The following is a 21876-nucleotide window of genomic DNA, read 5'->3' on the forward strand; positions in this document are numbered from 1 at the left end:
TGTCACCCTGCAGTTCGGTGTGACTTTGCAGGGTAAATATGGCTAAACTGAGAAGTCATACTGTGTTTAATACCCCAATGGGATGTCTCCCATCAAACGGAGCAAGAGATGAGGGACGTTGTATTGGACTTTCTTCACTTTGAGGCCTAATTTGTCCTGCTAAATATGCTACAGATTCACCAGTCGTATACGTAGACACACAGCCCCCCCCATCCCCCCCGAAACATGATGCAAACACGTGCAAAAACACACATGGCTTACGTAAGTTCGTATTGGGCCAATCAGGAGGCCGGACTGGGAGAAGGAAGCCGTGAGGTTGCGTCGTTATTTTCACTGTTGCTGCTGTTGCTGTTGTGTCCGTAGAGGAGAGAGAGAGACAGAGACAGAGACAGAGACAGAGAGAAGAAAAACAACCACAAGCAGCTAGCTAGCTTACCAAAACCGACCCGTTTTGGACGTATAAAATGAAACACAACTCCAATGTCCCCGCATTTCTCACGAAGCTCTGGACTCTGGTGGAGGACTCCGATACCAATGAGTTCATTTGCTGGAGTCAGGTAGACCCCCGTGTCTGTGGTCGAGTAAGCTAGCTAATGCAATGCTAGCTAGCTACCTAGCTGAATATTAGCCTGCTTAGCTAGTAAAGAGGCACGTAGCTAATTGCGATAGCTAAACAGAAACGCTAGAGACACAAATCGACGAGTTTATCAAACATCAGTCTTGATAGCGTTGGCGTTTACCACGTTTATTAGTTCAGCTCACTTCTGCTGTAAGGCTGTGTAATCCGTGATCTTGCCAGACAGCTAGCTAGCTGACTGGTGCTAGCTAGCTAGCTAGCTACGTTATTTGGGGTTAAATGAATAGCTACCTATTGTTTCATTTTTACTTGGCTACCTTTCATTCTCTTGACAAAGATATGTTGTATTACATGAATATTTATGTGTTGTATTATATTGGGACTATGCTATAGTACACCAGGAGATACTAGATACAAGTATTACTACAACTGTATTGTGTGGGTGAATATAGCTATCATACATTATTAGCTATAGAAGTAGATATTAAAGCTACTACACTCCTCTATAGTGTTAGCTACTAGCTACATCTATACTATGATATCCTAATGAATAGCTAGCTGTACAGTTAGCTATTAAAGATGTCAGAAATGTTTCCTGCTTTGCTGTGGTAAGTTAGTTATTGTTAGTTTTGCTTCTAGACTGACCCTCAGTACTGTCCATTTTGTTAGAGGACCAAGACTTTGTTATATAGCTAAGTGTGGTGTTTTTTTCTTGTGCCACAAGTTAGATTTCAGTAATTATTTTTATATATAATTATATACATTTTTTCCTCAAATCGTTAGCTGTGCCATCTCTGTGTAATTTCATCTTTTTTTTTCTTACAGGAGGGCAACAGTTTCCTTGTGCTGGATGAACAACGGTTCGCGAAGGAGATCCTTCCAAAGTTTTTTAAGCACAACAATATGGCCAGCTTTGTCCGGCAGCTAAACATGTGTAAATTGTTTTTTCTTGGCCTAAGTGGCAGTCCATCTATTATTATATATTTGTTGATAGTTTGGGAGAAATGTTAGTTTCTTGTTGTTTCTTTTTTGCAGATGGATTTCGCAAGGTGATGCACATCGACACCGGCATAGTGAAGCAAGAACGAGATGGACCAGTTGAATTTCAGCATCCCTACTTCAAACATGGCCAGGACGATTTGCTGGAGCACATAAAGAGAAAGGTCAGTGGTGTTGGAAATGAGGTGGAAATCATACGAACACAATTGAGAGCAACACACTGTTTTGAAACAGTTTCGTTTACTGAGCATTGTGACCGATCAACCTGTAGTCATGTGGTAAGTTGTAACAAAGTTAATACTAATATACAAACACAGAATTTCTTATAAACAGTATCCACTCATGGTGATACAGAGTTTGCTTCATCTGCCTAACTTACAAAGACATTAATGGTGATGGTAATGGTTTGATTTGGACTTGACACTGGATTCATTATTCTTATCCTAGGATAGTACTTACATGTGTAGAAAAGGCTTTTTTGAACTAGTACAACCTTAGGCCTCTGGCTGGGTGAACCAGTTGCTTATATCAAATCTCCAGATTTTGTCATATTTAAATCACTTAAATGTCACTTAAATCATTCAGTGTAAAACAACAGTACTGGCATTATCATCAACAGCTGTACTGAAATATCAGTTAGCATTTACCAACAATGGCATATATACATATATATATATATTTGGCATATTTAGGCCATATCTAACACGTTATGTAGTTTCCTTACAAAAAATAAAGGAATGTTTTTGTTTTGTTTTTTTTGTTTTTTTTTAACTTAAACAAGTTCATTTCAAGGCACTTGTCAATTTGACTTTCACTACCGGTTGGACTCTTAGGAGTGTAATTCTACACGCAGTCCATGTTTTGATTCATAAAATCTTGATCAAAATATCAGCTACAATATAACATTTGAGCCAAGAATCTTTGTGTCAGTTTGTTAGTTGGTGTAGGTTCTTTACATCCACGATCTTTACATCAGAAATATACAGCTGATAGTTCCCTACATATTCTATCCATATTTTAGGTTTCCAATGGCAGACCAGAGGACAACAAGCTAAGGCAAGAGGATCTGTCCAAAATACTGTCTAGTGTTCAGACTGTACATGACAAACAGGAAACTATGGATGCAAGGCTTGCCACTTTGAAACGGTAACAGACTCCCTTTGTACTTTTGAATCAGTGTTTGAGATATTTATCAGATAGTTGGTGTACTTGTTCTCATGTTTAGCAACCTTTGGTTTCATTTGTTTTATTCAGTGAGAATGAGGCTCTGTGGAGGGAGATGTCAGACCTGAGGCAGAAACATGTCCAACAACAGCAAGCTATAAAAGAGGTACATCAAGTGCACGTGAATGAACTTTGGTAATATTGTGGATGGATGGAGACTGCATGTTGAAATGACACTATAATACGCTATAATCTTTTTAGTGCATGGTAAATGATGTTTGGTCTAATCTAAATGTTTCTTTTTCCCATGTTAGCTTGTGCAGTTCATCTTTACACTGGTCCAAAACAATCGCATGCTAAATTTGAAACGCAAAAGGTAAGATGTAATGTATCTGAGTGGGGATAGGTGGGTTATGCATCTATATCATCACTGTCGAAACATAACTCTGCATCTCCAAAAGGGTAACTTTACAAAAGAAGGAAAAACATTCTCAAATTTAGTGTACATCAGTGTAACAAGATTACAACACAAGTCATTTTGAACCATTTAGTATTGGTTATTCACTGTAAAACACGTAACGTAAAGGGCAGCTGCCATTTTTAAACAGTGTAAATGAGTGAATGAATAAATGATCTAAAAACTAAATTACAAAGAGTTACTTGATTTTTATATGACTGAAATAGTGTATTAGAAGATACACGCTTAGATTGGCTTGATCTGTTTTTGTTTTTTGTATCCTCTTTTGAAACCAGGCCACTGTTGTTGAGCAGCAATGGAAAGAAGTCAAAATACATCTCCCAGATCTACGAGGAACTTGTGGACCATGTGGACCAAAAAGTATGTGTAAAAGGATATATATTAATTTCATCATTGTAGTAACTTCTGTAACCTTTTACATTGCAGCCACAGTTTGGAAATTTAGAATAACAATTGACTTGACCTGGATATGTCTTAAGTTGCGAGAGTCATTATCTGTTATTTACACGGTGATGGGCAACTGATTTATTTATGTATTAATTATAGCTAACTAATTAATACAGAAGCCCTGACTGTTAAGTCATTCTGAGCCCTTTTTGTTAGTCTGCAGTCGGTGGGATCAATGGACTGAAGACCAACTCGGACATTACTGATGATGTTATCATCTGTGATATTACTGATGACGCAGAAGTCACAGTGGACACGTCGAAAACTGCTGATGATGAGTATGCTAACTTTAATATTTAGTAACTTTAGTAACTCTATTCCTGCAATTTAGTAACTGTGTTCTCAAGTACAACAGTGGTTTTTGTATTAGTCTTAAGATTGACAGCCTAAATAAGCTATTAAACCTTAGATAAAATCATCAAAGGTAAAGGTAAAAGGTAAAGGTGCACGTATTTGTCACTGTACAGTGTGCACTGCACAGCAAAATGTGTCCTCCGCATTTAACCCATCTGTGGTAGTGAACACACACTCACACACACTAGTGAACTAGGGGCAGTGAGTACACACACACACACACAGAGCGGTGGGCAGCCAACTCCAGTGCCCGGGGAGCAGAGAGGGTAAAGGGCCTTGCTCAAGGGCCCAACAGTGGCAGCTTGCCAAAATGTTTCATTTGCCCATGTTTATACTATGTGGATACTGTCACAAATAAGAGCGCAGATTTTCTAATTAACTACATGTAGTAATTGCCCTCCACTCAAAGTTTGAACACCACTGGTATATTCCTATGTTTTTTGGCAAATCTAGATGCCTAAGCTTATAACATCATAGCTGTTGTTTGGTTCATTATCTATTGTGTATAATTATGGAGATAAAACAATTATCTTCACAATTTACTTACAAACTGTAGTGTTTCTAGTGTGGTGTGAACAGTATCTGTCAAGGACACAGTTCCAGCCTTAAAGCTCATTTGTGTTTTGTCAATATTGTTTTGGTAGTGACCTTGAAATAGTCCAGCTAAACTATGAGGACAGCTCAACGACAGAAAAGCCGAGCACAAATGGAAGTACAGCCACAGATTCTACTGTTCAAGAAGCAGAAGAAGCACCCCAAAGCTTAACCAACACCCAACCAACAAGCAGTGCCCTGCAGTTAAATACTTCATCTGCCCTAATTCAGGAGGACCCCATGAAGATGATGGACTCCATCCTTAACGAAAGTGGAACCATTTCTCAAAATATCAACCTTTTGGGCAAGTAAGTAAGAGTTCACTGTGAATTCTACTTGTACTTGCACTAGTGCTGACAGATGTATTCAACTGTGCACACATTTGTACATTCTCTGTATGTATTGCCAATAGAACAGAATGCTGTGTCTAAGGTCAGGATAATGCAAACTAGCATTGTTTTCAGAGCTTCTAAGAAAATATCATCTCTCAAACAGGCTTGAGCTGATGGACTATTTGGACAGTATTGACTGCAGTTTGGAAGACTTCCAGGCCTTACTGTATGGAAAACAGTTTAGCATTGACCCCAATATCCTAGAGGTATGTGTCAAGTCAATCATTAAAAATGTTCTAATATTTTCAAATTAACTTGTATTTTTTTTTATTTTAGTTTTAGAAGCATATGTGTGCATTTTCTCCCCTCATTTTTACAAGTAGTTACAACAGTTAATTTGAATCTCATCTTTTAAGACCTGCATCTTTTTTTCCCTCTTTCTACCTAATATCATCACCACAGGAAGCCAGCTCTATTGCAAAAGACAGCAGTCTTCACCCTAAAAACAAGATTGAAACTGGCAGTGCAGGTAAATGTTTATGTATTGCTTCATGTACTAAAGATGTTCTGATCAAGATTAGAATATCCAAGATTAGAATATCCAATATCCACTTCCAGTATTTTTTACTTTCATGCCACACAGGATACACAAGTATGCTAAAAGCTACTAAGTTATTCTATATGGACGAAAGTATTAGGACACCTGCCACATTGCACCTACAGAAGCTTTTTTTTTTTCACGTTCCAATTGCCCTTCTCTGGACTGTTTCCACAAAGTTGGAAGCATACAATTCTCCAAAATGTCTTGTTATGCTGAAGCATTAAGATGTCTCTTCACTGGAACTAAGGAGCTTAGGCCAACCCTTGAAAAACAACCTCATAGCATTATCCCTTCTCCACCTAACACACCTTACCGTTTGCACACTGCAGTTAGGTAGATAACGTTCTCCTGATAGTCGCCAGACAGAAAAGCGTGATTTGCTTCTCTGTCATGCCACAGAACACATTTCCACTTCTCCAGTGGTGGTGTCCTTTACTCACTCCATCTGACACTTTTTGCATTGCGTTTGATGATATATGGCTTGCAAGCAGGTGCTTGGCCATAAAAAACAGTATTTGTGTTGATGTTAATACCAGAGGAGCAGATAACCCAAATGTAGCTTTGCGTGGTCTGCCACTTCGTGGATGAGTTACTGGGAATTCTAAACACTTCCACTTTTAATATTACCACTCACAGCTGATGGTGAAATATCTAAGAGGGAAGACATTTAACCAATTCACCCGCTTGTGACCGGGGCATCCTGTTACAGTTCTACACTGGTTTTCTCGATCTTTTTAGAACTACCCATTCTTACATTAATGTTTTAATGGCAGGCTGCATGGCCATGTGCTTTATTTAATACGCCTGTGGCAATGGTAGTGAATGAAACAACTGAATTTAATGATTAAGAGGTGTGTCCCAATACTTTTGTCCATGTAGTGTAATAGTAGTGTTAGTAAATTAAATAATCAGTAACTACTTTAGGCGGCTGAACGAAAGGGAAACTGTGCTTTTTAAAATATCTTGATAGTCCAAGTATTGGGATGTAAACAGTCTTTCAGAGTGTTTGTGGTGAAATGATTCAGGATTAAGAAAGTTGCCGACTTATTTATAGTCGGCATGTTTGTAACTTCTTTGTGTTCTTGCCTTCTGTGAGGTACCTTTCTCAGGCATTACATTTATGGTTTTTTTATCATTGTGAACAATTCTGTTTAACCAAAATGCTGCTTTTCAGCGTAATACACTATGAAATACTTTATTTACTGTAGTTAATACACTGACTTTACACATATTTTCTGTAAGTGGCTGTTGCCCTGCTTTCATTCCCCACTTCAAAATGGCTCCACAGTTCTAAAATATGGGTTAATAAGGATTGGAATTAAATTGTGCTTAGCAGAGCAATACATGCTCATTAAATATCTTTGAGATCCTGATTTCATGTTTGGAATTGGCAAATAAAAGGGTTTCAGAGTCCATTTCTGAAGGCCCGTGGTCTAATACATTGAACTGGAAGGCAGGAAAAGAATTTAACGTGGCTGTGTTGTGGAGCTTCAGAGCTTAAGTTGCTAAGCAACCTCAAATTTGATCCTTCCTGTAGACAAACAGCTGATTCAGTACACCAGCTGCCCCCTGCTGGCCTTCCTCGATGGCTGCAGCCCTCTGCCCTCAGCCCCTGAGTCTCAGTCTGAAGACCTGAGCCAGTCTCTACTGACACAGAACAGCGCAGAGCCCATGGACCTGCTGGACTCTGTCCTGGAGAGAGAAGAGACCCCACGCCGCACAATGATCCGCCTGGAGCCCCTCACGGAGGCTGAGGCCAGCGCGGAAACGCTCTTCTACCTGTGCGAATTGGACTCTGGCCTGTCTTCTGCTGACCAGCCTCACATGGAGGTGTGACTTAGGCATCAGGAGATTAAAAAAAAATGACTGGACTACTATATTCATCAAAATGATCTATTTATTTGATGGAACTTTTTGGCCACCTGGAAGTATGACATTCCATCATTTGAGCTTCTTGTTAGTGTACCCTTATCTGTCTTATTTCAAAACGTCCACAACAGGCTGTGGCTGCAGGTACGTTGCTGGTTTACACTGCAGCAAGTTTGCATAGATTATAGGGTTTTCTTTTTTATACTGATGAATTCTGTGACGACGAGGTTTGTGGAAAACGGTCGTGTAAGTGCCTGCGTTCAGGTCTCTGTACATACAAACCTTTATCATTAGTTCCATAATGTTCTGAAAGTAGAGTGATTTGCCTTTCTCGTAAGCTTTGTCAGTATCCTAAGCTTGGCAGTTATATTAAAGAAAGTTATTCACATGCATGTCTGGATTCACAGCACACAACAAAGTCTGTGCTTGGCTTGTGTTATGAACCTCCTCTATTACAGTCACTGTTAAGGAAGGGCTCGTTTTAAAAGCATCACAAGGGATATTACAGTATGTAGCTTTATAATTACATTGTGTCATACAGATTGCACATACCTGTGTTTACTTGCAGTTTAAAAAACATTCATTCATCATACATATTGAATGATTCAGTGGTCTAGTTATTTGCAGCAATCCATTCAGATCAATGTTACTGTAATCAACATAGAAATCAGTGGACCATGATGGGGGTTTTAAACCTTTAATGAACAAGACAAGAGTTTACAATACACTTGTCAAAAAAACAAACAAAAAAAACAGCAGCATCAATGCCTAATACATTACTTAACAGCAACTACAAGACTAATAACGTCTGCAGGCTGGTAACATGTCTAAATGGCGAAGCAGAGTGAAAGAAAACTACAGATATTAATCCAAAACACATCAAATATCATGGTTTTTAAAGAAAAAAGGATCAGTGCAAAACATTTCAACACAAGAATCAGAAAGTCCAAAACTCAACTAAACTGTGCAAGTTGCAAAAGGGTTAGCACTGTGGCATTTTACAGTCCTAACTAAAGGCCTGACCGAGTTAATCCATTAGCATGCACAAAACAAGTAACACAAGCAGCAACACGGATGGGGAACGGTGCCTGTTATTATCCATCCACTGAAAACAGCATGGAATCACCATTAACATGAGCACTATGGTCTCAAATCATACCTTAAGTATGTCACGTTTCAATGGAAATCTTTAGACAGGAATGAGCATGGAAATCTAAACCTCTACTTAGCAATTGATTCTCTTCATGCTGGAGCAGCACTACTGATTATTACGCCCAGTCTACAGGAAATTACAATCAATGAGTAATGATCTAAGGTGATGTGCATTGTTGCTGTATCTCCACAACAAAATCTATGGCGAACATTAACAATATGGACAAGCTTATCCATAATAATAATAACAACTTTATACTTTTTTTTTTCCCCTTCAATACATGTTTCTCTCTCTCTCTCCCTCCTGATCTTTCTTTGGGATGTTTATGTAAATAATGATCCCGCCTCAGAAACCTTGTACTGCCTAACTGATTCGATCTTTTTTTTTTTATAACGTACACCACAAATAAATATCACTACATAACATGCAGTAGTTAAAACAAACTGGAGGGCTTAACCACAGGGGAATGCGCTGACTTCAGGTATTTACAATGTGACATCACTTGCCCATCCTATACAGATGGATATTCACAATAACGACAGGCAAGGTTCATTCTGAGCTTTCTTCTGGCGTGCTTATCAGTCGAAGTCACGGTTCGTAAGGACCAGTGGAGCCACCAGGGTCCACACGTACAGGCAGATGCAGATCCAGCTGGACGACATTTTCACCCAGACAGAAGGCCATTTGCTGGTCATCATCTCGTAGTTGGAATCAGGGCTGAAAATATTAACATAAGCATAAATTTCATTTCAACCAGAGTTCAAAGTAGTCCTCAAAATGTGCCAAATGTGCCAACGTTAGTCAACAGTTTAGTTGATAATTTCTATGAAAAGCATTTTATAAGGCTGCAATGCTCTATGGTCACTCCAAACACAAGTGCAGAAGGCTCTAATTATTTGATGACTCATCAAAAATGGTTGATAAATTGCTTGATTATAGAAATAATTACTTGCTGCAGGTATAATGGTTAATATCACTAAATGAAATATTAACCTTCATGCTGTGAGGGCCTCATTGGCATAATAAAACAAACACAAATATAAAAGATAAAAAAAAATTTGTTCTTGGATTTAACCTATTTATTTTTATGAACTCACAGCTTGCATGTAAATACCTGACTTTGGTAAGTCAGAGTGCAATTGTGCTCTTGGTAAGACGCTAGAGTCTGGCAGCAGTCATACCTGTACCAGTTGGTCAAAGTCATCATGATGTAAAGAGAGGCCAGGAAGAGCATGAAGTGGAAGAAAGAGTAGCTGTATGTGACACCATCTTTCTCATTGTCAACAGCACGGTTGGCATTGTCCCCCTCATCAAAATTCTCAGGAGCAGGGCCGTCCTCAATCAGAGCTGACTCATCGCTGGTCAGGGTGAGTTTGTTCACTTGGGTGTTGTTGGAGTTGCGGATGCTGGAATGACATTAGCACCCATAAATGAAACACCCATTCAAGCAAAAGTGGAAGTCTGCATTGATTATGATGCATTAATCTGCAGATGAATTGCCACCTACATCAATTTAGCAACATTAGTGCTGATCATAATCATCTACCCCAAAAAGCATGCTCTCATTTGTGGGTTGTTGCCTACATTCCACTATCATGGAAATAGTTCCTGCAGTCATATTTGTACTTTTTGTTCAACTGACTATTGTACCAAAAATCTGATATGTACTCTCCTGCTTAGTCAAGGCAAAACAAATGCTGGAAAAACAAGCTCACCTAGAATACAAAACACACAACAGGAAAAGGATCAATCCTACAATGCCCTGAGCATCCCACCACTGGACTACATGGTCCTTGCCAGCTGGGCTGGTGCTGTTTAGTCCAATGATGCCCAGCAGGCTTGGGTTGCATTTGCGGTCTAAAAATCAAAAAGAGGAAAGTTCAGCTACATTTATTCATTGCACATATCATCCAAACAGTAAGACAACACTGTATCTTTAAAACAGTACTTCTATACAATAAAAAATAAATTAATTAAAAAGTGGGCATGTCTTTATATTGAGAAATATCTCAGCATGCTTACCAGGCTCGTTTGTCATGGCAGACCAGGTCAGATACATGGTGTACAGGGTAACAATGGAGGACTGCAGGAGACCAGATCTTGGCTGTGACTCCTGAATGACAGGGAGGGGGGGTTGTGAAAATTTGATTAAGCAAATCATATTTCTATTCATGCTGTTGCAGTAAAGACAGATCATCCATTGCTAAAATGCAGCAATAGTAATAAACATTATTTGTTATAATTATTGTTGTTTTACATACTTTCACAGACTAAATACAAGATAAAACATAAACATGAATTTTTTTCAATTCAAATACACTACCTGAATCTTGGGCAGGATGGACATGACGGAGGCCCCCACACACAGCAGCATGTTGACGCTGATGAAGGCTTTGTTCTCCGTGCAGCCATCAGAGCGAGTGTAGTACACATAGAACATCACCAGGGACACCAAAGAAAGGGCGTAGTTCAGAGTTGTGGCAGAGAGTAGCGCTGTGGAGCAAAGGAAGTAAAACAAAGGGCCTTTTAAACCCCTACAGAGCACAGGAAATAGCACAAGTAGGCCTTTCAACTCTGTGCCATATCTTCAGCCAAAATTATACAGTACATCTAATGATCTCCTATATTTCTACAGAAAGTTTAAAAAGGTACCAGCAGAACCAGCTTCCACCTTCCATGGCTTTCAAGACCATCAGTAGAACATTTGAAAACTGTTCACTGTCATGGCAAATCTCTTTCACTCTTACCTGCATACCAGCAGCGAGAGTTTCCCTCCTCCATCTTCTCCACCCAGGACTCATTCCAGGAGTGGGCAAAGTCAATTAGAAGAACCAGCTGAATCAGAATGAAACAGAAAGCGCCAGCCATCCCAATGTAGAACCACACTAAAAGAGGAGTATGAGAGGAAGCTAGGTCATTTTACATGAACATATAATTATGAACATGATTCAGAAGTGAAATTCTGATTGACAGAAGTATTACCTGTTGTAAAGGGGCCTTCAGGTATGAAGAATGCTCCGACTGTAATAGCAGTGGCAGCAGCAAACTTAAAGAACCAAAACCTGCAGGATATTAGAAACATTTCAATTGTGATCTACATTAAATAGTTCAGTATACTAGAAACTATATAATAAATATGATCCATTTGCACAAATAATTCTGTTATCACTGAAAACATTATATATAGCCCCAAATGTTGAGATACAAAATAATCCCATCTGAAGTTCCATGATAATGAAAATCCACACACATCATAGTCTACTACTTCAGATAATTTATATACTTTATATAAGTGTTACATGACACACAAACTCATATGATACATATGAAAACATGCAGCTGTTTAGAGCTATTTAATTAAGGATGAAAACCACTATATATATAGAAAAGTGTAACAGTAATGGTCATATTTTCAAGCCCTATCGACAATTTCAATTTCTGCCATGTAGTATATATATATATATATATATATATATATACCCATTATGAACAGCAGCTCGTGGATCCTGGCTGCTCTTGACCCTGATCATGAGGAGTGAGAAGAGGAGAAAGAACATGGCCATGCCAAAGCAAACACGGTACACTGCCTTGTAGCCCACCAGCACATCACAATTCACGTGGCCCTCTACGCCTGGGATAGAAGAACCCATTCCTCCTTCACAAAAGCCTGGAATCTGCAAAACAACAACAAAAAATATAACAATGGCTGGAATGTTCTGGTTCATGTCCTCAAACCTGACACTAGATAAACACGCCACAAGCTGTGATTTACAAATACTCATACCATACTCCTAAGAGGTGCACCCCAGAGGAACTTTGGCTTTTAAATCAGCTTTTAGAGCATTTTCTTTAAACCAAGTCAAACACTATATGGATTACACAGGAATGTTTCACCTGAAAGATCAACACTGCTGCATACCTTCTTCAGCTGGCCTTCCATGCCAGGCATGAGCATGATGCAGGCAATGCCCACTCCCAGAAGCATGAAGAAGGCATAAATCAGTCGGGTAACGGTGGAGTTGTTTCCACTGGGGCAACATCTGCACAGCAGGCAAGGAGCACTGCCACAAAGGCAGGGGATCTACAAAAGGAGAAAGTTCAAGTTTTCATTTCAGAGTCAGTGAGTTCATGGAGTTTCTGTGAGGTCAACAACAAATAGTTTTGCTAACCCAGCTTCAGTCTCTCTTCACAGAACTCAACACATAACTTTACCTCATAAATTATCTAGGCTTTTATTCAGTTATGCTTTTGGAGAATCTCCAGGTCAGAAGATGTGACTGATGACCTCACTTATCTTTGTTTTATAATTAGATATAAAATAGAATGAGTCTTTTGCAAAAATGGTTCAGACTAATCAAAGCCAGATAACAGATGAACGGATCAATCTAAATCATAATTGACCAACTAACCAGTTATGAAATCAGTACTACAGAAAAACAAGAAATTATTCTTTTAAATGGAATATGATAAACTATGCTTAACCTTTTTAAACTATGCTTAACACTTTAGTTCCTCTTTCACATAACTATATTATAATATTTAACATCAGTTTCATTGGCCCATTAATAGAACCCTGTGGATACAAGATATGCTAACTCAAACGGTAACCAGATTCATTTCATAATAGTTTCTTTATTAGCGTTAATAACTGAATTATAATGAATTAGTAAAACAAGTGACATGAACCAACAAATGAGAGTTGGGGGGGGGGGGGGGTTAGATTTCAAACTGACTTGAGCTATTTTCACACAGCAATTAAGGTGACCCAAATCCAATGTTTTTTTTAAGCTTTTTAATGTGACCTATGTCTGACATTCGCCTGAATTGTTCATGTTTTGGTTTGGTTTCATCTTCATCGAATCACAGAAGCTATTAAGTAGTTCCAGTGATTAACAGCTAGGCTTACCACTGAACACATTTGAACTTGCTATAAAAACGGCACATTAACTGGCACACAGCAAATATCCTACATAGTTCTGTTACCTCGCTATCCTGTCACAGAAAAACCTCCCCTACTGCTGTCGTTAATTTTTCCTTCTCCTCAACATGTATTTATGAAGAACGTTGAGTTGCATTAACATACATACATATACTGCATAAATTACAATCTGCCTGTCTGAAGGCGCACTGCAGCGTATCAGATTTCAATACCACATATGAAGGTGGCCCAAATCTGAAAGTGTCTGATTCAGTCAGTTTTTCGCTGTTCACACTGACACACAAATAACACAACTGTATCACATGCGATGATAAAAATCATATTAGGGCTATTTTTGCCTGCTGTGTCAATGTCACAATATTTTACAATTATAAACAAAAAAAACTTTTTTTCTGCTGGTTACCAAAATGGTAAAACCTACCCCTCTTACATTCTATGTTTTTTTATTATTATTATTTTATTTATTTAATAACTGCTATTTGGGTGTAACTGGGAACTTGAGATCTCAATTTCGTTCCACCCCATATGCAACGCGAGCATGCTCATTTGCAGTTACAATCTCTGACAAGGATATTTTGAGGGAGAGCCTAAATCTTCCAGGATTTATATAACCGGCATGTGTTTCCTCTCAACGGGTGCTTCGTTTAATTTAGAAAACAAATCCCTGCCATAATAAGTGCACAGTGAGGTGTTATTTGTGTGACAAACCTGCTGTCCTCTTTTAAAACAGCTTAAAATCACTGCTACCCACAACACTGTATTTCAATAAAATTACTAGTTACTATTAGGTAATACTAAATGTATCAGACAAGACTCTCGTGATAAATATGTATAAAAAAAAGGGTTGCTCAATATATATAGTCATATACTATTGGAATACTGATACAGCAGAAGTATACAACATCTAAATGAGCTTTTAGGAGATTAGGAGATATTAAAAGCTCTTATTTTGTGCGGTTAGCAGTCTGGACAGCCTGGTTTACTAAGAGTGCTCTGACAAATGAAGGCATTCAAATGACCCAGGACACGTGATACAGGCTAATCTGTCACATTGCAGTCCACCAATGCTTCATTGATATAAATACACAATAATAACAAACTCATTTGGGCACAGAACTGTTAAATAAAATGTCAAAAAAAAAGTTAAACTCCAGAAGAGAAGAATGTTTAGGTGATGCTAAAATAATCTGCACTGTATTCATTTTACTACTGTTTTTACCTTTACACTGCCCTGTTACAGTTCTGTACATAAAAATGTATCATTTTCAGTACAGAATTAATATAACATATTACTAACTACTATATATTACTACTAATTAGCACAGAAAAATGAAGGTTGGTTCCGTTCAGGGTTTGCTCTAAATACATTTTTCCTGCCACTGTCCACCTCTGCCTTGTCATTTCCGCTCCAGGACCCACTCACACTGACCATTAAAGAAGAGATCGGATCTATACACACTGTTATAGACCGACGCTTATCGGACATTTGATCACTGACACTGAGGTGTTTCTCTCTCTCTCTGAATCACAGAAGACGACTTGATCTACACGCAGCACACATCCTATGCGGTGATGGAGTGGGTTGAGGCCTGGGGATGTTCCCAACTCATGATGTCATGGAGAACAGGATGAGCAGATCGAAAGCTTATTGGGAATTCGTGGGCCTGTGCTGGGAAATGTGTGGAGAAGAAAATGTCCATCCTACAGGATGTGTGTGGACAACATTGTTGAAAGCAGTTCATTTTGATCAGATAAAAAAAAAAAAAAAAAAAACAACATCATCGAAAGTATGTCAAAAGGTGTGTGAGGCAGTCATCAAGCCCAGAGGAGGACCAACACGACAGGGATACACACTCTCAGTGGTCTGTTTTTGGTGTGCCCAGACATCTCAGTTAGATCAGTTGATCAGTTAGGTCTAGCATAACCGACCCGGACTGAACTGAACACACACCGCATCTACTGAAACGTCGTATCCGCACCACCTTGTAATATGGCTCGCTTATATAGCACTAACTATATGGTGGTGGTGTTGTGGTGGGGTTTTTTTTGTCCACATCCTTTAGGCCTTGCTGTTTGTCTTGTTGACAGTCGACACTTGATCTTGTTTTGGTTTTAGTTGTGGCGCAACATCCCAGTAGCCCTCGACAGACAGCTAGTGCTAGATGAGCTAAAGCTAAAGCCTAGCGTGGCGCATTCACAATAACACATCCAGACAGCTAGGGTTAGCTATAGCTATCGCATCCCATCTGTAAAAATTCTCCAAAAATCCCAGAAAGGCCTGACCAAAGTCTATGGTCTCTAAACAGACCAAATGACCGTTTGTGCTTGTAATTAAACCTTCAATCCTTTTCATTTTAGTCCCGACTAACCGGCCGCTAAGGCCTGAGGAAACACCCAGCAAACCTGCGAGCTGCTTTAGCCACAAACGCGACCGAAAGACGGATATTTAAAGGCTTGTTTACAACATTCAACAAAACACTGGTGTATTTTATCTGAATTGTGAGCTGTTATGTCGAGTGATGCCAATTCAGGTCCTCGTTTTAAACACCAATCGTTGGGGACACCATTTCATGTCTCGGCTGTGGTTAGCATGACTTGTTAGAAATTTGGCGACCGTCTCTTTAGTGAGTGTATCAACGGGACAGTGGTGTGTGTGTGTGGGCTCTTCATCTTAACCTGAATAAATCCAGATAAAACATCAGCACTTACCCAGCTGGCCATAGAACACAGCCCGAGAACAGACCCCATGGTCGCGGTACTGCGGGAGGGATGTGTATGAGCAAATGTCTGAAGATGGACGCGGCGTGTTTACTAAGCAGGGCGAGCTGTCTGGCAGTAAACCGGGGTTAGGCTGTAATCCGAAGTGACCGTGTCTCCGCCCTACACCCTACACCCTACACCCTACTCTCACACCCTACACCCTACACCCTACTCTCACTCCCTACACCATACTCTCGATCCCTATGTTCTCGTTTCTTATTCACTGCTACTACCTTCACACTATTGTGACTATTGTTATATATATATATATATATATATATATATATATATATATATATATATATATATATATATATATATATAATTCTCTGATTTACTCCATATATATATATATATATATATATATATATATATATATATATATATATATATATATGGAGTAAATCAGAGAATTATATATATATATATATATATATAATAATTATTATTATTATTATTATTATCTTTTGGTAAGAGAGGACAATAGTAGGCATCCGTCCTGGTTTGGATGTTGTGTCCAGGTTGTGTCCAAGTAGGCCAAACTTGCAGGACTGTGTGAGGGTGTGAGGAAGTTAAATACTCTTAATAGCCTACACAACCAAATAAGATCCTTTTCCTTCAACCCGTGTCACATAAAATAAATAAAAATAGTCAAATGAAGATATAAATAAAGTCAGGCAACATAAGAAAACTCTGTTTTTAGTGATGTTTTTGTCAGGCTTTAACTGTGAGTGTAATGTTGATTTTATTATTGCTTGAACTGATTTAAACTCAACGTATTGAATTCACTTGATTCTAATTTCATCATCTAGTTCCAGTTCCTATCTTTACTTCTCACGATTCCCTATTTTCAATATATCTACTCCATAATCCCTGTTACATACTCTCTATTTGCTATTCCCTATTTATTATGCTCTGATTTACTCCCTTGGCCTAGTTTCTTAAAAGCATTAGTCTTAGTCGCGTTCTCAGCTCTGTACTCTTTACGTTCTATTCCCTACTCCACATTCCCTACTCTCTATTCCCTACTCCACATTCCCTACTCTCTATTCCCTACTCCACATTCCCTACTCTCTATTCCCTACTCTTTATTCCCTACTCTCTATTCCCTACTCTTTATTCCCTACTCTCTATTCCCTACTCCACATTCCCTACTCTCTATTCCCTACTCCACATTCCCTACTCTCTATTCCCTACTCCACATTCCCTACTCTCTATTCCCTACTTCACATTCCCTACTCTCTATTCCCTACTCCACATTCCCTACTCTCTATTCCCTACTCTCTATTCCCTAGGAATTAGGTGATATGCAGAAGTGCACAAGCACAGTGTTTGTAAACACTGTTCTTCTACTGTTCATCAGTGTGTATTCCAATGGTCAATTGCTTTGTTACTGACAAATAACTGCAAGTGCTAAAAATACTCCACAAGCCTCTTTTTGAACATGCCTTCGAGTTTAGTTAAAAAAGCCACGGTGCAAACAAAGAATCTCCAGGACATTTTATAAAAGCCAGTGAATGAAAAGGCTTTTTACTTTATATGTGGTCCAAGGTGGAATAGTCTGTATGATAGGCTGCAGAGTTTATATGATCAGCTGGACAACTTACAAAATACAATGCCAATGGTGGATATTTTAGCGTATGCGGACATATTTGAATGTAACAAATGATGGGGACTTTGTTCCATTTATTTCTGTGATTTCTGTGATTAAGTAAATAATGGTGACAAGAATTGGTCAACAAATACATATACAAATAACTTTTGGTGCAAGAATATTATAATTGATTAAGAATATATTTAAATAGGTTATAGCATATTTTTGCATAGATGACTAAACTGAAATCCAAAGATCGGGTGCGTAATAATGAAGATTTAGTGCTAATAGCTTGTGCATAATTAGACATGTAGACAATTTTTACTATTATTACTTGCTTGAGACACCAACACACCAGTGTTTTTGTAGGAACTTTAGATGGACGATAGAGGGCAGCAGAGAGACTGTTTTTTTATTTATTTATTTTTTTTTTTTTTTTGGATGCTCTGAATCAAGACTGAGCCAGGGGGTGTGTTTCAATCTGTGTGTTTGTTTCACTAACAAGGATGCATGTAGAATCCTGGCCAGCACTACTAGTGTGATCAAATCTGCTAGTTTGTAATACAGGAGTGAACACTTGAGTACACTCTAGTTTCTATATAGTTCTGTATGGTACTGTATTTCTTCATACGTCTATACAGTGCTGTAAATAGATCTTGTAACAGGGCATTGTAGCAATAGTGGTGCTATAAAGAACAGTTTTTTTTATATAAAGTTCTATATAGAACTGTCTAAAATGGGTTTTCCACCAATCTAATATTTTAACCACACAAAAGACCATTAAAGCCTCCTAATGCTTATTTGAGTTTTACTTAGACCCATTGCCTTTACTAAAAAAAATGATGTATTCCACTTTATCCGTTTCATTGTATTATGTAATCAGATGCTTTAGGTAATGTTCACATCAACCATCAGAATGAAGGAAAATGTGATCTCAGTGATTGTGAGAGTGGTGTGATTGTTGTTTTGAGTATTTCTAGAACTGCTGATCCCATGGGATTTAACACCATTTCTCAGAATGGTGTAATATGGAAAACACGATCAGGGAGCGGCAGGTCTACAGATTAAATGCCTTGTTGATGAGAGAGGTCAACAAGTGGCCTTACCGGTTAGAGTAGCAAAGAACACAAAGCCGAGGCTGCAGTGGGCACAGGCTCACAGAAACTGGACATTTAAACACATATACTGTATATGAAAAACATATACTGGTCAGATGAAGCCAAAATTTTCTAATGGCAAAGGCCAGATATCTGATGATTCACAGTATCAAAGTGCTCCTAAAGAATTCTGCAAGAATTGCATGATGTAGTCATGCCAACATGGATACAATATGTACAAAAATATGTTATGAAGGGGTTAGATACAGTTACTATTTCCCAAATATATGAAATATTTGTCTTATAATGGGATCTTGATACATCACCCTTTCCAACAAGAAATGGACATTGCAGGGGAATGCAGGATAATACCTATATCATATAAATATCAAAATAGGCCTAGTGTTAGCTTGTTCTGTGAACTGTAGGTATGGGGTTAATAATATAAACCATATTTTCTCAGCATTTCAGGGTTTTTCTTTAGTTGAGAGTGAGAATACATTTGGTTTGGATTATAAGAGTTTAAGAAAGAGGCAGACAGTCACAGGGAAATAGAATACAAATGCATCAGACGTGGAATGAGATAAAACCCATGAAAGAAGAAATCAAATTCAAGAAATTATATATTTCAGTGGCTTACAGATTTTTAAAATATTCATCTTTGTTTGACTCTGGCTCTAAAAATGACAAAGTATTCCGGGTAGCAGAACAAGGCTGTTGCATGAAGCCACTGACAGAAATAAAGTGAAAGCAGATTACAGGTAGTGCTATTTCTGGTGTGTTTATGATGCCAGACATTTTGTTCTAATGATTGAACAGATCCTGAGAACCGCTTAATCTCCCTCTTCCCAAGGTCAATAGGAAGAAACCATGTACTAAAAAAGTAGGCAGACATTTTGTTTAAAATAATTGAATGAGTTAATGAGACAATCATAATTAAACAATGTATCACATCCTGGAGCTTCATTTTTATAGTATGTAAAGGTTTTTTGGATTATTCTGAAGCTCATTATTATCATTCAGGTGTTTACAACATATTACTGAGGGTCTTTGGCTCGTTCACTGGCGGACTTATGTTGTTATATCTTGTTGATCTCTTGGTCTCTTACCGAGTTCTGTAAAGCTACTTTTATTTGACAAGAGCAGTTGTAACAAGCGCTATACAAAGAAATTTGATTTGATTTGATTTGAAGTGGTGTCGTGCTTTCCTCTTTTATAAAGAAGGTGCCCTGTAAACACATCAACAGCAGCAACAAGAACACAAAACCAACACTATGTATCTCTAAGTATCTCACTATCTCACCATCTCTGGCTGTTTATCTTTGACCCATGGATATACAAATACTCCAGTGTGTTTGAAATCACAAGTGAATAGTGACAAATACAAAACATCACTTCTGAGATATGTACATAATCTTTATTGTTGATAAATAGTGGTAAATCTGAGCAAATACATTTTGTTTTGGGGACTATTTTAAATTAATTAGCCCTGCTCTCTTCACCATGATTGTTTTTTTAACTATATGTGTTAGGTCAAAAATTAAAATCTGCTTTTAGGTGGTGCAGCTTTTGGAGATGTGCAATAAGTTGGATATCTGGTTCAGAGGGTTCAACTCCACACGCATGCTAAAAGACGTTAGGTCTTTTATCAAAAGACAGTTAAACTAGCTAATTGCTATGTGACATTTTTACCTTAAAATGACTTCAAAATCATTGTGATGCTTCACTGACTGGCGAAATGGAGCATAGCATCTCTAACAGTGCTACTCCAGATTCCAGATGCACTGCTAAATGCACTATGTAACTTTGGTGAAGTGGGCAGGACAGTGTTTGTGTGTAACACTGCATAATCAGAATCACATTTGTGTAAAGTCCTGTAATATTACTCTACCAAATCAGTCCTCATGCTTCTTTCACTCTCAGCCATGGTTCTGTAGCTCTTAACTTGTCCAGAAATGCACATATAAAGCATGCCCTTTACATGTGGAGTCCAGGAGCGAGAAATAACAATTCCCACATACTGCTGCTTGTTCTACAGATTACTGCTATTTTTCTTCACAGATGTATACAACCTGTCTTGTCTATTAATTTGTGGGTCTTCTTTGTCTAAAAATGTAATGAACAGTACAAGAACTGTGATATAATCCCAAGAATATACTTGAGGTCATGCAATATGAGATCCCTTTGCACAAATGTTACAATGATGCTTTAGTAGCAAGATCTGGCCTGTCTGTGTTAGGGACACATTGTGTTCTTGTGGCCTGGCACAAAAAACGTGATAAAGAGGCCCTAGCACAACAAGTGAATTGCCATTATCGAGATTGCACGCGAGCATTTTTCAGCTCTTCTGTACGCGACCTTGAAAGGCAGCTGTTGAGGAAATCCAAGGAGAATGTGAGAAGTGCTGCTGAATACAGATAACTCTGCTACCCTCTTCCTCAGAGGGAGGTGAACAGCACCCTGCAGAGAAAGGATCAGCCCCACAGCCCCTCTGCTCAGAAGGTCATCTCTATGAATTGTTTATTTATAAAGTCCAGTTCCAGCCCTTCATTCATTGACCTTGAGGTCAGAGCTTAGTGAGAGGTGAGGCTCTCTCTGATAATGGAACAGAATCTATTTTTTACCTTACCGGTCATGTCACCATCTAAACACCAAAGAAACTGAACAGCACTGTAATGTATGTGTTTGTTTTGTATACTTATGTTGCAAAAGATGATTGTCGTATTTATGTGCACAACATAGACCAATTAGAAGACAAAAAACAATGACATTTACGTCATTTGCATGATAATCATGGGTCTATGTCTTAGGTATATTTTTGTTACATCTTGTTAAATAATTAAAGTGGTTTTGCATCTGGTTTACCACTAATATTAGCTTTAAAAAATAATAGGCATCCTAAAAGTTTACTTACACTA

At 38.3% G+C, this 21876-nt stretch overlaps 2 protein-coding genes across 2 annotated transcripts; one reads left to right on the forward strand and one right to left on the reverse strand.

The window, feature by feature from the left end:
* The first annotated feature begins 322 nt into the window (after positions 1–322).
* hsf2 (heat shock transcription factor 2) lies at positions 323–7807 on the forward strand. Its single transcript, XM_072686444.1, has 12 exons — positions 323–557; positions 1403–1511; positions 1613–1740; positions 2598–2722; positions 2831–2906; positions 3055–3116; positions 3494–3578; positions 3822–3943; positions 4664–4921; positions 5109–5211; positions 5408–5474; positions 7084–7807. The coding sequence occupies exons 1-12, from the start codon at positions 465–467 to the stop codon at positions 7380–7382; spliced, it is 1527 nt and encodes a 508-aa protein (XP_072542545.1). The 5' UTR covers positions 323–464; the 3' UTR covers positions 7383–7807.
* A 291-nt stretch (positions 7808–8098) lies between these two features.
* On the reverse strand, positions 8099–16345 carry serinc1 (serine incorporator 1). The gene is made up of 10 exons (XM_072686454.1): positions 16217–16345; positions 12488–12649; positions 12049–12242; positions 11551–11630; positions 11316–11453; positions 10892–11061; positions 10591–10681; positions 10284–10425; positions 9750–9974; positions 8099–9285 (listed from the first exon to the last, which is right to left on the reverse strand). The coding sequence occupies exons 1-10, from the start codon at positions 16253–16255 to the stop codon at positions 9147–9149; spliced, it is 1380 nt and encodes a 459-aa protein (XP_072542555.1). The 5' UTR covers positions 16256–16345; the 3' UTR covers positions 8099–9146.
* Between the last annotated feature and the right edge of the window lie 5531 nt (positions 16346–21876).

This window comes from Salminus brasiliensis, chromosome 1 (assembly GCF_030463535.1).
Source record: "Salminus brasiliensis chromosome 1, fSalBra1.hap2, whole genome shotgun sequence".
In the NCBI taxonomy this organism is placed as follows: Eukaryota; Metazoa; Chordata; class Actinopteri; order Characiformes; family Bryconidae; genus Salminus; species Salminus brasiliensis.

Coding starts and splice junctions, on each gene's coding strand:
- hsf2 (XM_072686444.1), top strand. CDS start 465: ATGAAACACAACTCCAATGTCCCCGCATTTCTCACGAAGCTCTGGACT. Junction 2,723..2,830: donor AGGCTTGCCACTTTGAAACG/GTAACAGACTCC, acceptor TGTTTTATTCAG/TGAGAATGAGGCTCTGTGGA. Junction 4,922..5,108: donor AATATCAACCTTTTGGGCAA/GTAAGTAAGAGT, acceptor TCTCTCAAACAG/GCTTGAGCTGATGGACTATT.
- serinc1 (XM_072686454.1), bottom strand. CDS start 16,255: ATGGGGTCTGTTCTCGGGCTGTGTTCTATGGCCAGCTGG. Junction 11,631..12,048: donor CGAGCTGCTGTTCATAATGG/GTATATATATAT, acceptor AATATCCTGCAG/GTTTTGGTTCTTTAAGTTTG. Junction 11,062..11,315: donor CTCTCGCTGCTGGTATGCAG/GTAAGAGTGAAA, acceptor TTTGCTCCACAG/CGCTACTCTCTGCCACAACT.